Source organism: Phocoena sinus, chromosome 11 (assembly GCF_008692025.1).
Source record: "Phocoena sinus isolate mPhoSin1 chromosome 11, mPhoSin1.pri, whole genome shotgun sequence".
NCBI classification, from domain to species: Eukaryota; Metazoa; Chordata; class Mammalia; order Artiodactyla; family Phocoenidae; genus Phocoena; species Phocoena sinus.
This window is the reverse complement of record NC_045773.1, coordinates 3,693,772-3,706,359: the sequence shown is the minus strand read 5'-3', so window position 1 is coordinate 3,706,359 and position 12,588 is coordinate 3,693,772. Positions and strand designations below refer to the sequence as shown.

The 12,588-nt window shown below is 51.8% G+C and overlaps 1 protein-coding gene across 2 annotated transcripts in view; it reads right to left on the bottom strand.

The window, feature by feature from the left end:
• Positions 1-12,588, bottom strand: part of FGD5 (FYVE, RhoGEF and PH domain containing 5) — a 115,716-nt gene that overhangs the window by 63,192 nt on the left and 39,936 nt on the right. For both annotated transcript variants that reach the window (XM_032650390.1, XM_032650391.1), the window contains exon 3: positions 3,245-3,377. In XM_032650390.1, coding sequence (XP_032506281.1) covers positions 3,245-3,377 — 133 coding nt within the window. The remainder of the gene's footprint in view (positions 1-3,244; positions 3,378-12,588) is intronic.

The window sequence follows — 12,588 nt, the reverse complement described above, 5'->3', positions numbered from 1 at the left end:
TGGGCTGGTCTCAGGGGAGCTGGTATCTCGCCTGAAAAGTCGCCATCAGCCTGAAAACCGGGCGCATTGTCAGGGAGGGGCAACTCGCCAGCCCGCCTTTGAATGTCTCCTTTCATTGCTAGATCTATTTTTAGGTCCCTCTTGATTCTCCTTTTTTGCCCCCTCTTTCCTTCAACCCACACCCTTTGTACGTCTGCGAGAGGGAGAGAGAGAGGTCAGACAGGTGGGTGGACCAGCTGGGCCCACCATCCTGTGCTGCTCCAAAATCCTCTCCCCTCCTGACTCGGTCACCCCAAAACATCTGGGAAGGGTGGGGCTCAGCTCTTTTTATGTATTGTTACATAAACCATATCACACTGTAAGAAGGGTGGGGCTCACCACTACACCCCCAAACACGCCTCCCAAGGCCCCGGGGAGGCAATTCTATGAGCACACACACTTGGTCCAGGTCTGCCCCTTTGAGACGGTTCAAGATGGTAATCTGGGTCCCACTTCCCCCAGGACAAGACGGAGGCGAGGTCTGCCTTTTGAGAAACAGAATTTTCACAGAGAATGGAAGGCAAAAGAATAAGAAGCAAATGCCCCTCCTCCCAACCCCTGCCCCACCAAACCGTCTGCAGCAGAAAGGAGCCAGGAAAGATTGCTCAGTCCGGAAAGCTCCCAGCGATCTGGGAGCCCTTCCACCCTGAGGGCTGCCAGGGAGTGTCTGTAACAGACTGGGGGCAGGGGATTTAGCAGCAGGTATGAAGACTGATTGAAACTGCAAGTGCTCTCCGATCCCCTCGGCAAAAACGTGCGTGTAAGGAGGGGTATGAACAGGTGCCCTGCAGTGCTGTCCACTGAGCAGAAAAAAGAGACATTGTAAATGTCCCTCAGCAGGGGGAGAGCAAAGTAAATGACAGCACATCCAGACACTGGAATACTATAGGGCAGGAAAATATTAAGTTAGAGCTCCCTGTACCGATGTGGGAAGATCTCTAAGATACTACCAGCCGAGTTACCCCTCCACTCCCGTTTCTTATAGTTTGATGTGGTTTACGGAAAAAAAAAAATCACAACTCCACAAACAATACCATCCATTTCTCACGCATAATGATGATATACGTAGGTGAATACAGGGAAAAAGTTCTAGAAGGATACACACCAAACTGCATACCGGTTACGTCCATAAGGGCACAAGGACCAGGAATGAGTGTCCCAGGGCACGTAACCCTCCCCCGTGATGACTTCATACATTATGAGGACCATCTAGCACAGCACGCCTCGGGCAAAGAGAACCTGATTGCTAAAGACCATTTTACCTCTGCTACATCACGAAGGCCTCATAAGGAGGAAGAGAGCATGGCGGGGGGTGGGGGGTGGCAGTCAGTCCGCTCGGCAGCTGAAGAGGCTGGGCTCCCGAGACTGGACTGACCTGCCGTGGGGAGTCTGGACCCACACTCCTCCCTCTGTGCTCTCAGGATGACAGGACCGTCCTTCTCAGGATGGGAAGTGACCAGCAGGAGGCGGAGATGCAGGTGGTCCCAGAGGAAGGTTTAACAGAGAAATCAGTGACTGGTCGGAAATCATCACGAGGTACAGAAAGGTGCACACGGGCCCCACTGCCCTCTCAGCTCTTCAACTCTTCTGGGCCTGGGATCCAGCCCCAGCTCCCAGCTTCAGAGAAAGGACCAAATCCCCGATGACAGCTATGTCTTTCTGCTCCCAGGCTCCATGACCCCAGGGATGCCCAGAAAAGCCAAAATCATCTCTAAACGGGCACCACTCACTCAAAGCTTGCCTCCCTTGTCACCCTCTCCCCACTCCAGGAGCCAATAGCTTCTTCTTGGGTGAAGGGAAGAAGTGGAGAGATAAGAGGAGGCTACCGGACTGCAGCGGAAAAACAAACAAGACTGGGTTTTGAGTCAGACCCGTTTTCAAGTCCAACCCCTTCAACCACTAGCACTGTGGCCTTGGGCAAGTTACTTAACCTCTCTGAACCTCTGTGTCCTCGACTGCAAAACAAGACAACGGTACCGGCTTCAAAGTGTTTGTAAGGAGTGAAACAGCAGATGAGGAAGCTGGGAGTGCCCAGCAGACAGCTCGCCATCTAGAGAGGGAAGGGGAAGCGGGTGCAGATGAGCCGGTGGGAAAGCCCCTTTCACCGCTCCCACAGCACTGGGTACATGGGCAGACAGGAGAGTGAAGTTTTAAAAGAAATCGAGTGTACGAAACGAAATCAAAGACACGCCCATTTATAAAATGCTTGGTAGGGGCCAGGCACCTGTACCAAGTGCTCCCACAGGAAGAGTCTGTAATCAGAGGGGCCCGCCTCACCTAAGCTGGGAGGGGAAGATGCCCAGAGTGGGAGACAGCCAGGAACAGGGGCCCAAGGGCACTTCCTCTACCGCCCCGGCCCCTCCCTGGCAGATGGCAGACGGGAGCGGGCCCGCGAGATGGGGGAGGGGGAGAACTTCAGGCTGGCCTCAACCTTCCGTGCAGCTGGGGTGTCCCCCTGGTCTGAATTCCTGGCCCCCAGCACCTTGTGTTGTCTCCTGGGTGACACTAGTAACAGCCATGTGGCACTGGGCAAGTTCTTCCGCTCTGACAGTTTCTGCAAACGGGAAACACGGGAGACAGCCCGTGCCTCCTGGAAGGGGTAGGGAAGGACGAGATCGGCCGAGCAGAGGTAACCACGTCACACGCAATGCCCGACACCCAGTGCGAAGGTCCGGGCCTCCACTGTGACTTGGGCCCCAACTCGCCATCTGCCTCCAGAGAAGTAACAGCCCTTCTCTGAGCCCTGCCCCCTCAGCATCACTGCAGGGAACGGGGACACCAGCTCTCATTCTGAAGTTTTCACTTCACGAAACTTGCTCATAATAACCCTTTTAACTCATCTTACCCTCACAATTCCCACGTCACAGATGAGGTAACTGAGGCTGCCCAGGGGACCAAGGTCATTGGAATCCAGCCCTGTTCGGATTCAAATCAGGAGGCTCTATTCCGCTTCATCCCCAGGCTTCCTGGGACCCAGGAGGATGTCAGCAGTCACCCCCGCAGCATCAGCGCCCCCGTGTCTGCCACGTGCCTTCAGGCCGCAGTCCCAGCCGCCCTGTGACTCAGCCTCTGCATCCACCTTGGCGTCAGCTGTTTGAAAACAGCTCCCTCCGCACGGAGAAGGGAAGGAGTGGACCCTCTCTCCACCTTCACATCTCTGACGCCCACCTCCCACCGGCCCCCGGCCTGGGGTGGGGAGCCCTACCTTGTGGGTGAGGCTGGGGTCTCTTGGAGCACCGTCCTCCTCCTCCGAGCTTCCCCGCTCTTCATCCGACGTGAGGTCCTCCTTGGGGGCCACTGCCGAGATGGGACAGACCTTATAGGGCTCTGTGTAGGCGCTGGGGTCAGAGCAGAGGAGAGAGAGGGTTAGAGCTCCCTGTCCAACAAAGGGAAAGCGAACAGGCCAGGGGCCCTACTAATGCCATGAGCCATTAATGAGTGCTCTGTGCTTCCATGAGGACCCAGAAGTGAATAAGAACCTCCTTCCTGCCCTCACTCCAGCCAGTCTGTTCTCCTACTAGTTCCTTGAACATTCCAAGCTCTTTGCTGCCTTATTACCTTTACACATGCTGTTCAAGACAGACTTGTCTCCCTTAGACACGAGGTAGGCTGTGATGCTGAAGGAAGGTACAAATAATTACTATGAGGGCAAGAGACGTTCATTTTGATCAGTCTGGCAGTCTGGACTGGCCTGGTTGGGCAGCAGGGTCAGTCTTCAAGGTGGCCGTGTCCTCTGGGCCTGAAGAAGGGATGCAATGATGTGGCAGACAGAGTCTGGGATGTGCATTCGAGCCCCTCGCCCGAGCCCTGCTGCCAGCCAGATCATGGACAAGACACAGCTCAGGGTATCAGTTTCCACCTAGGCTACTCTGGAATAATGACTGCTAGTCTCATTTTCTTGGCAGATGCTGTGAGGATCAATATGTAGAAAGCTTACTGAGGTGTGATAATCTCCTATCTACATAACTATGACTATTATGTAGCCAATGGCATTAACTGATTAAGTATTCATTGATTGCCCGCTTTATGCCCGGCACACAGCTAGGCAGTGGGTAAAACACCGGTGAATAAAGCAGATATGGTCCCTGTCCTCAAAAAGGGAAAAGCTAATATATGATCATACATGGTGACACGTGAAGGAGAAGGATGTGCTCTTATAGACAGTAACAGGAGGGGGGCTGTTGAGATAGGTCAGGGAAGGCACCTCTGAGGCTGAGACCAGAAGGAGGAGAAGGAGCCTTGTGATAGGAGGGGAAGTGTTCCAGGCCGGAAGCAGCATGTGTAAAGGCACCGAGGCAGCAGAGAGCCTGGCATGGGACGTAAGCCGACCTGGAGCACAGGAACCCTCCTTTCTCTGCCTTCTAAACCTTCCTCACAGAGGATGCTCCGGCCCCATCACAACAGCCTCCTTGCTCTGCTCCTTGCTCCCAGCCTCCCTCTCCACACAGCAGTGATTGTTCTACAACAGAAATTGGGCCACATCCCCTTCCTACTCAAGAACCTTCAATGGCTCCCTCCTGCCTTTGGCAATGTGGTCCCAGACAACTTCTCACAAAACTTCTCCTCATGCTAAAAATTAAGGCGTCTTATCAAATACTGATTCCTGCCCTCTGGGAATGATGGATGGATGGATGGACAGACAGAGGAAGGGCGGCAAGGAGAGAGCCTCCATCCTCTGGAGTGGCCCTGCCAACTCTAGCCCAGGCCTTTGGCGGGCAGGTGCAGGGCCCTTGCCTCAGGTCTGGTTCGGGCAGGGGGAAGCATGGCCGGGGTGGGTACATCAGGAGAGGAGAAACTGAGCCTTGGGCTGCAGTGCAAGTAGAGGCCCTTCTTGGAGCTCCTTCCTGACTATGATAGGAGCCAGACCATGGACACCTCTCTCCAGAACACCTGGAGCCCAGGAAACAAGGGTCTGCCTGGAGCAGGACGGGCGTCCCCTGGTCCACACACTGGCGAAGAGGCTAGAAAGATCAGCAGCCTGTCCCTGCCTGGTCTCTTGCTGCGTGTGTGCGAGTGTGTGTGTGTGTGAGTGTGTGAGAGTACGAGTGTGTGTGTGTGTGAGAGTGCGAGTGTGTGTGTGAGTGCGAGTGTGTGTGTGTGTATGAGAGTGGTGAGGGCTTGGAGCTGTGCACTTGTCTGCAGAGGCACAGCCCTGATCCAGGCTGCGCCACAACCCACTCTGCCATCCAACTGCACACCCCTCTGGCCACTCCTCTTTCGTCCTCTTTTTCAAGATTTACTTTGTTCTTTTCTTTCAAACTACGAGAGCAAACAAGTACTCTGCAACAAGCCATATACCATGGAGGTGTACAAAGGCATGCGAGAGCCTCCCCTCCTGCTGGGGCCACCAGTTCCCTCCTCTAAGGAGCCGTCCCCTGGCCCAGAGGTCAGGAACACTGCAGCTGCTGAGGGAGCTCAGAACCATGCTCAAGAAAGGGATGGCGTGGACAGTCTCACTGAGCTACAGCTCCCCTCCCTCCAGAGCTGTGCATGTCCTCAGACAGGGAGCCGAGCCCTGCTCTCCCTCCATGAGGAATGGCCACATTAGGCCCCAGCAGGAGCCCATTAGTCATGTGAAGGATGGCCAGGAATGGTGAGGCAGGGAGCAGTTAACTGTGCCCCGGACCATTCCTCCTCCTTATCAAGGAAAAGCAAGTATACGGCAGGCCTTTCCTAGAACGTGCTGTGAAGGCGGAAAGGATTCCCAGCCAAGCCTCCCGCCGGGTAAAGGGTGTCTCCATCCTCCCAGGCAGCAAGCTGGAAACCCGAGCATCTTCCGCACAGCCAGCCGCTGCTTGAACATTAAACCTCTCCCAAATTCACCTTCAAATCTTCCCCGACTCCACTGGCATCTCTATGACAGCCTTGTGGTCCAAGCCACCTCTTGCCTGGATGTCTGTAACACTTGCTTCCTATTGGTTCCCATTCCCCCCGACTGCCCTCTGATCTGCTCACCCAGCGGCCAGAAGGACCCTCTCAAATCCAATCTGATCTTGTCACCGTCTTGCTCAAATTGCTCAGGGATATTCCAGTGCTGTTGGGATTTGGCACCAACAGCCCAGCCTGCCAGGCAAGGCTCCACTCAACCTGGGGCTGGGGAAGGTGGGCATCCTTGGGCCCTGATGCTGCCATGAAGTCTGCCCAGCATCAGACTCCACCAGGCATCCGGGGGCTCTGCCTCAAACCAGGCAAGGGCTGGATTCCTCGGAGCAGAGCCATGGGTGACACTGGGGAGAGAGCTCACAGACACCAAACCTCCAGAGAGGCGGAGAGCCTGGCTCAACGTCACGGGGCAAATCTGGACCAACACCCATCGCTTCTGAAGATGCCTCTGCCTATGCTTGATCCCACTTTACAGACATGAAAACAGAGGCCCAGTCGGGTTCCCTCAGTGCACTGACGTGCGGGGTTGGGTCTCAGGTTGCAAGGGCAAAAGAGGCTTTGCTTTTGTTGTCTGTGCTCTTCTTTTATTTCCTTTCTGAGAAGCAGCAGAGTGCAGCGATTAGAGCTCACTCTTGGGTGGGACTGCCTGGGTTCAAACCCTGGCTCGGCCACTTAATGGCCATGTTTAACCTCCCTAAGCCTCATCAGTGCCCAATTCACTGAGCTGCTGGGAGGATTCAATGAATTAAATAATGCAAGACACTCAGAACAGTTCCCAGCACTTAATAACTCAATAAATGTGAGCTCTCCTCCTTACCAGCTTGGCCTGGCTGTGCACGGCTGTTCCATTATTGACCGACTGTCGTCTAATGTCAGCTCATTTTTAACATCTGAACTATTCTGACCTCATCCTGAGTGATAATACCCATGAAGTCACAGTACGTAGTCTTCTAACACTTTAAGATAAACCATACAATAATTAACCTATAACACGTTTGACTAAAATGATCTTGCCCTCCACTGAAGATGCACAGACCTTAGAGACAAACGTGGTTACTGCTGACCCACCAACCATCTGTCCTCAATCCAACCTTAGCTTCTGGCTAGAAATGTGGCTCAGGCTCTTTTTATTCTCCTTCTTCCTCTCACTTCTGTTTTCTAGAAAGATCTAAAAGGGAAGTCAGGAGACAAGGGTTTGGGTTCTCTGATGATATTCTGGCTCATTTATTTCACTGTCCTATTGAGGGATTGTGAGCACAGCAGACGGGGACAAACTGCCATTAAAAACATGCTTTCAGGGCTTCCCTGGTGGCGCCGTGGTTGGGAGTCCGCCTGCCGATGCAGGGGACACAGGTTCGTGCCCCGGTCCGGGAAGATCCCACGTGCCGCGGAGCGGCTGGGCCCGTGAGCCATGGCCGCTGAGCCTGCGCGTCCGGAGCCTGTGCTCCACAAAGGGAGAGGCCACAACAGTGAGAGGCCCGTGTACCGCAAAACAAACAAACAAAAAACATGCTTTCACAACATAAAAGAGCAAGTATAATCCGAGGCCTTAACAGATTCAGTGGAAGCTGTAGTGACAGACCTTATATTGGACCAAAGTCATTTGTTAAATAAGCAAATCAAGACAGAACTGCCTCTACAGACCCCTGATATTTGCTACCAGGCTGATCTTCAAATACAGGGGAAGATAAACACCTCCAAATGTTTTCTTAATAACTTCTGCCCAAATGCTCTGACAGGCCCTGGAGAACTCGTGTCCTGGGTGAGTAGCCACTTCCTCCCTCGGAGGACAGACTGGGAACCCTCACATAGCCCACCCATTGCCCTAGTCTGTCAACATAAACCTGTGAGGTGGGTCCTCTACACAGTATGCCCTAAGGAAGGCTGCAAGGTCTGTATTTTCAGCTATCTGGTTCCTATCTGCTTGCTTTTTGGTCATTCAGACTCTGTACTGTAGGTACTGGTAATACAGTGGTGAACAAACACATTTTCTGTTCTATGGTCTCTCCAGTCAAAATGCCCATTATAATCATAACTAGGTGAGGTGTTGTCTCTAGACACATTTTTTTTTTCTTTTTTAACATCTTTATTGGAGTATAATTGCTTTACAATGGTGTGTTAGTTTCTGCTCTACAACAAAGTGAATCAGCTATATGTATACATATATCCCCACATCCCCTCCCTCTTGGGTCTCCCTCCCACCCTCCCACCCTCCCTGTGGTCACAAAGCACCGAGCTGATCTCCCTGTGCTATGCGGCTGCTTCCCACTAGCTATCTATTTTATATTTGGTAGTGTATATATGTCCATGCTACTCTCTCACTTCATCCCAGCTTACCATTCCCCCTCCCCGTGTCCTCAAGTCCATTCTCTACATCGGTGTGTCTAGACACCTTCTTTGAATATACCAATAGATTACATATGAGAAAGCCCTCTGACCCAAAACCTACCCATCTACTCACTCACCCATCTATACACTTGTCCATCCACTCACCCATTTAGCCACTCCTCCCTACCGCCCTCCTCTCCATCCACTCCTCTACCCATCATCTATCCAATTACCCATCTACTTAGCCATCCATTGCTGCATCCATTCATCCACGCACCTATCTGGCCAGCCTTCTACCCACCCACTCAACTATCCAGCTACGCAATCATCCTTCCTTCCATCCATCCACTCCCTCACTCATTCAACAAACACAAATTAGCACCTACTTCAAAGTGCAAACACATGGAGGCCTCAAAGATGACTAAAGCACTCTCCTGGCCTCACAGAAAGCACAGTGCAATGTATTAGTTAAGAGGATGAGCTCAGAAGTCAGAACACTTGGTTTGAATCCCAGCTCTACCACTTCAAGCAAGTTACTTCAACTTTCCATGGCTCCGTTGTTTTTTTTTTTAATCTGTAAATCAAGGGTAATGACACATGCTGGGAAAACAGACAAAATGCCACGTGGTCAGCACTGTAGGTTTAGAGATCAAGTGGTATAAAACTTTGGCATCAGATCAAGGAGAGTCACTCGGTGACCTTAGGCAAGTCACCCACCATCTGTTTCTTATCTGTCAAGTGGGGATGACTGTATAGGTTCATTGTGGGCTCTAATAAGAACATGATAGTAAAAGTAGCCGTTGCCTAGAACACAGTAGGTCCTTTTTGGCCAGCCTGCAGAGGGGCCAAGTTCTAAACCCCCAGACTAGTCTTCACAGAGCCGGTCTCCCTCCCTCTGGGTTGACTTGTGCTTTAAAGGGAACATAAATTACAGCTGCCCAGAGCTCGTGACCTTAAACGACCCTCCAAATGAGCACAGTCCTTTCCAGCAGCCTAGAGTCATAAAAGGACATGTGCACCCACATGGGGGGAAGAGAACTTTGTAACCTGGTCCAGGGCTGTCCGGCTCTGCCCATTAAATGCCGTCCCATGTGACACTCACTGGGAGCCATAACCCTGAGCACAGCCAAAATGGCCTCATAACTCATAAAAAGTGAACGCTTTCCTCACTGGGAGCCTTTCAGTGGGTGCTCTGGCCCCTCGCTCCACCCTTGCCGGTGCAGTGACATACGCATGGAGGAGGCCAGATTGCAGATGTAACGTCCTCTGGCTCCTCTGAGATAGGCTGGGGCCTTCCCAGAGCTCGCCAGCTTGGCGGGAGGGGCAGGGGGGCCTCGGGGCTGTGATCTCCAGGAGCTGGAAAGTTTGAGATGGAGGAGACAGGAGGACGGACTTGGTCAATATGACTATCCTAATTAATTAGCAGGGCAGCTGGAAGAGCATGGAAGTGGATGGAAGAGAGGGCTGGGCGCGAAATCAGGGATTTCCAAATCCTCAGACATTTCATCTTGTCCTGTGTCTCCTCCCCCATCCCTCAGCACCTGCAGAGGTCACTCAAACGTCCCTCCAGACCTTCCCCAGGTGGCATCTTCTGCCCTGATATTTCCTGGTCACTCAAAACTGACCCCTCACAGGTCCCCCTCCTTCAAAGGCACATGAGATTTTCTTGGATACCACCCGCACTGTAACTGGGAACTTTCAATCTCAGACAGTGGAAACTGCCCAAGAAGACGGGGGTCAGAGACGGGGGAGTCCTGCATTCACTGCTAACCCACTGCATGATCCTCCTGGTGGGCCTCCACACCTGTAAAGTGGAGATGGAGAAAAAGACACCCACAGACGTGAAACGGCGCGTTGAGACCGGACCACATGCATCCTATGGCCTGGGGGCCAGGCTCTGAGAGCAGCTGCTGCCTGGAGTCTTCTCCTCTCTGTTTCATTCCTTCTTGGAGAGAATGCATCTTACACCCAGGGTCAGCCAAGGGATAGTGCTTGTAATGCTTCCCAGAAACATGACTGAAGGAGAGGCTTTTTTAAAAATTCAATTTCCATTTTTCACTAAGTAAAAACAGAAGTGCATCCCTGCTCTCTGTCCTGTCACATCCACACCCCTCTGCTTAAAGCACAGCCTCAATGGTTTTTTACAGGGATTTGTTTTTTTGTTATAATAGCTTTACTGATATACAATTCATATGCCATAAAATTTACCCTTTCAAAGAGTACAATCCAGAGCTTTCTAGTATAGTCACAGAGCTGTGCAACCATCACCACTATCTAATTTAGAACATTTTCGTCACCCCCAAATGAAACCATGTACCATTTAGCCATCAATCACATTCCTCCCTCTCCCCAATCCCTGGCAACCACTAAATTACTTTCTATCTCTATGGATTTGCCTACTCTAGACATTTCATATTAATGGAATCATACACCATTTGTCCTTTTGTGTCTGGCTTCTTTCACTCAGTACAATGTTTTCAAGGTCCATCCGTGTTCTAGCATGTATCAGTACTTCATTCCATTTAACGGCCAAATAATATTGCATTGCATGGCTGTGCCACATTTTGTTTATCCATCTCTTGACGGACAGTTGGACTGTTTCCACTTTTTGGCTTGTATGAACAGTGCTCCTAGGGGTATTCATGTAGAAGTGTTTGGGGGGACATACATCTTCATTTCTCTTGGTATACCCAGGCGTGGAATGGCTGCGCCATGTGGTAACTCTACGTTTAACATTTTGAAGAACTGCCAGACCATTTTCAGCCACACCATTTTGCATTCCCACTGGCAGCGTTGAGGGTTCTGATTTCTCCATATCCTCACCAACACTTGCTATTGTCTGTCTTTGTTATTTTAGCCTTCCTAGTGGGTCTGAAGTGGTTCTATAGGGATTATCGAGGAATTTTGTTCTCCTTGATTACAATTCAGCCTCCTCCCGCCCCAAACAAACACTACCTGTTTCCTATTCAGAGAGAAACATAACTGTGACTATGAAGGCTTTCTTTTCAGAAAATCAATTGAGGTTCAGAGGTCCAGGGAGAAAAAATTAATACTTTTGGGAGATCTGCAGAAGCCTCATGAAATGACAGACTAATATAAAGAGGTAACATACGAGAGAAAAACCATAAGCCACAGTCCCAGTCTCCCCAGTGTAATGGTCTCTCTGACCCCGGCTTCAGTAACAGTATCTGCCTCATGCAACTCGGGCCACCAGCGAGGACAGCAGAGGAAGAGTCCTGAGCTTCTGGCCCTTAGCAGCAGCCATGCTGTTGGCACATGGCCCTGGCCCTGCTCTGACCACTGCCCCCAGAACTGTGGCCCTCTCTGGGGCCACAGGAGAGGATAATGTTAAAGGGCACAGTGTCAGAATTCCACCTCCTAAGGTCAGGACCCAGCTCTTCCACTCATCAGCCCAACGACCCAAGGTCAGCTGCTTAACCTGCCTCAGTTTCCCCATCTGTCAAATGGAGATGATACAGCACTTACCGGCCCAGGGTTTATAAGACGGTGTGTATGAATGAGGCGGGTGGACTGCTTAGCACAGTGTCTGGCAGGTGGATTTACTACAATCAGTGTGAGCTACAGGCCAGAGACGAATTAATCAGCCAGAGATCCTCGAGGTCTCACAGAGCTGGGTTCTAATCCCACCTCTGCCACCAGCTTGCTGTTGACCCTGTGTGGGCCCTCTCCTCTCTGTGGGCCTCAGTTTCCTCATCTGTAAAATCAGGGAGTTGGAGGACTTCTGAAGGCCCCTTCCACCATGATGTTCTGTGAGTCTGTGTCCATAGGGGTCCCCTGCAAACCTGAGGAGTTCTGTCCCAGTGATTCCCGCCACATATCTGCTGCCGTCAGCCATCACATGCGGCCAAACCACCACCTGCCTGACCCTCACACACCTTTGTACCTGCCCATCTCTGTGCCTCTTCCAAAGCTCCAGCCGGATGGGGCTCCCCTCACCACTTACATGTTGAGGCTGCAGAAATCTGTGTCCCTGTATCGGCTACCCTGTCAGCCACCAGTTCTGAGGGCAGGAATCGTGGGCTTGCTATGCGTTTCTGTGCATTCCATGAATGGCATATAGTAGGTACATGACGAGCACGTGTTGAGTGACCGTCCTATGCAGCTATTCTTCTGACTTCCATCAGCCTGTCAGTGAGGCCTCCTCCATTTCCGCACATCCGGCAGGAGCCTGGCGCACAGCAGGTGCTCACACCTCTGGTGGAAATGGCACTGGCAGGCACTGCGACCACCGAGGATGCTGTGGCGTGGAGTCTTAATGCATAGATGAGCTTTTTTGCTAGTTAGGCCGTAACTTTATATTGCTTCAAATACGGCTGA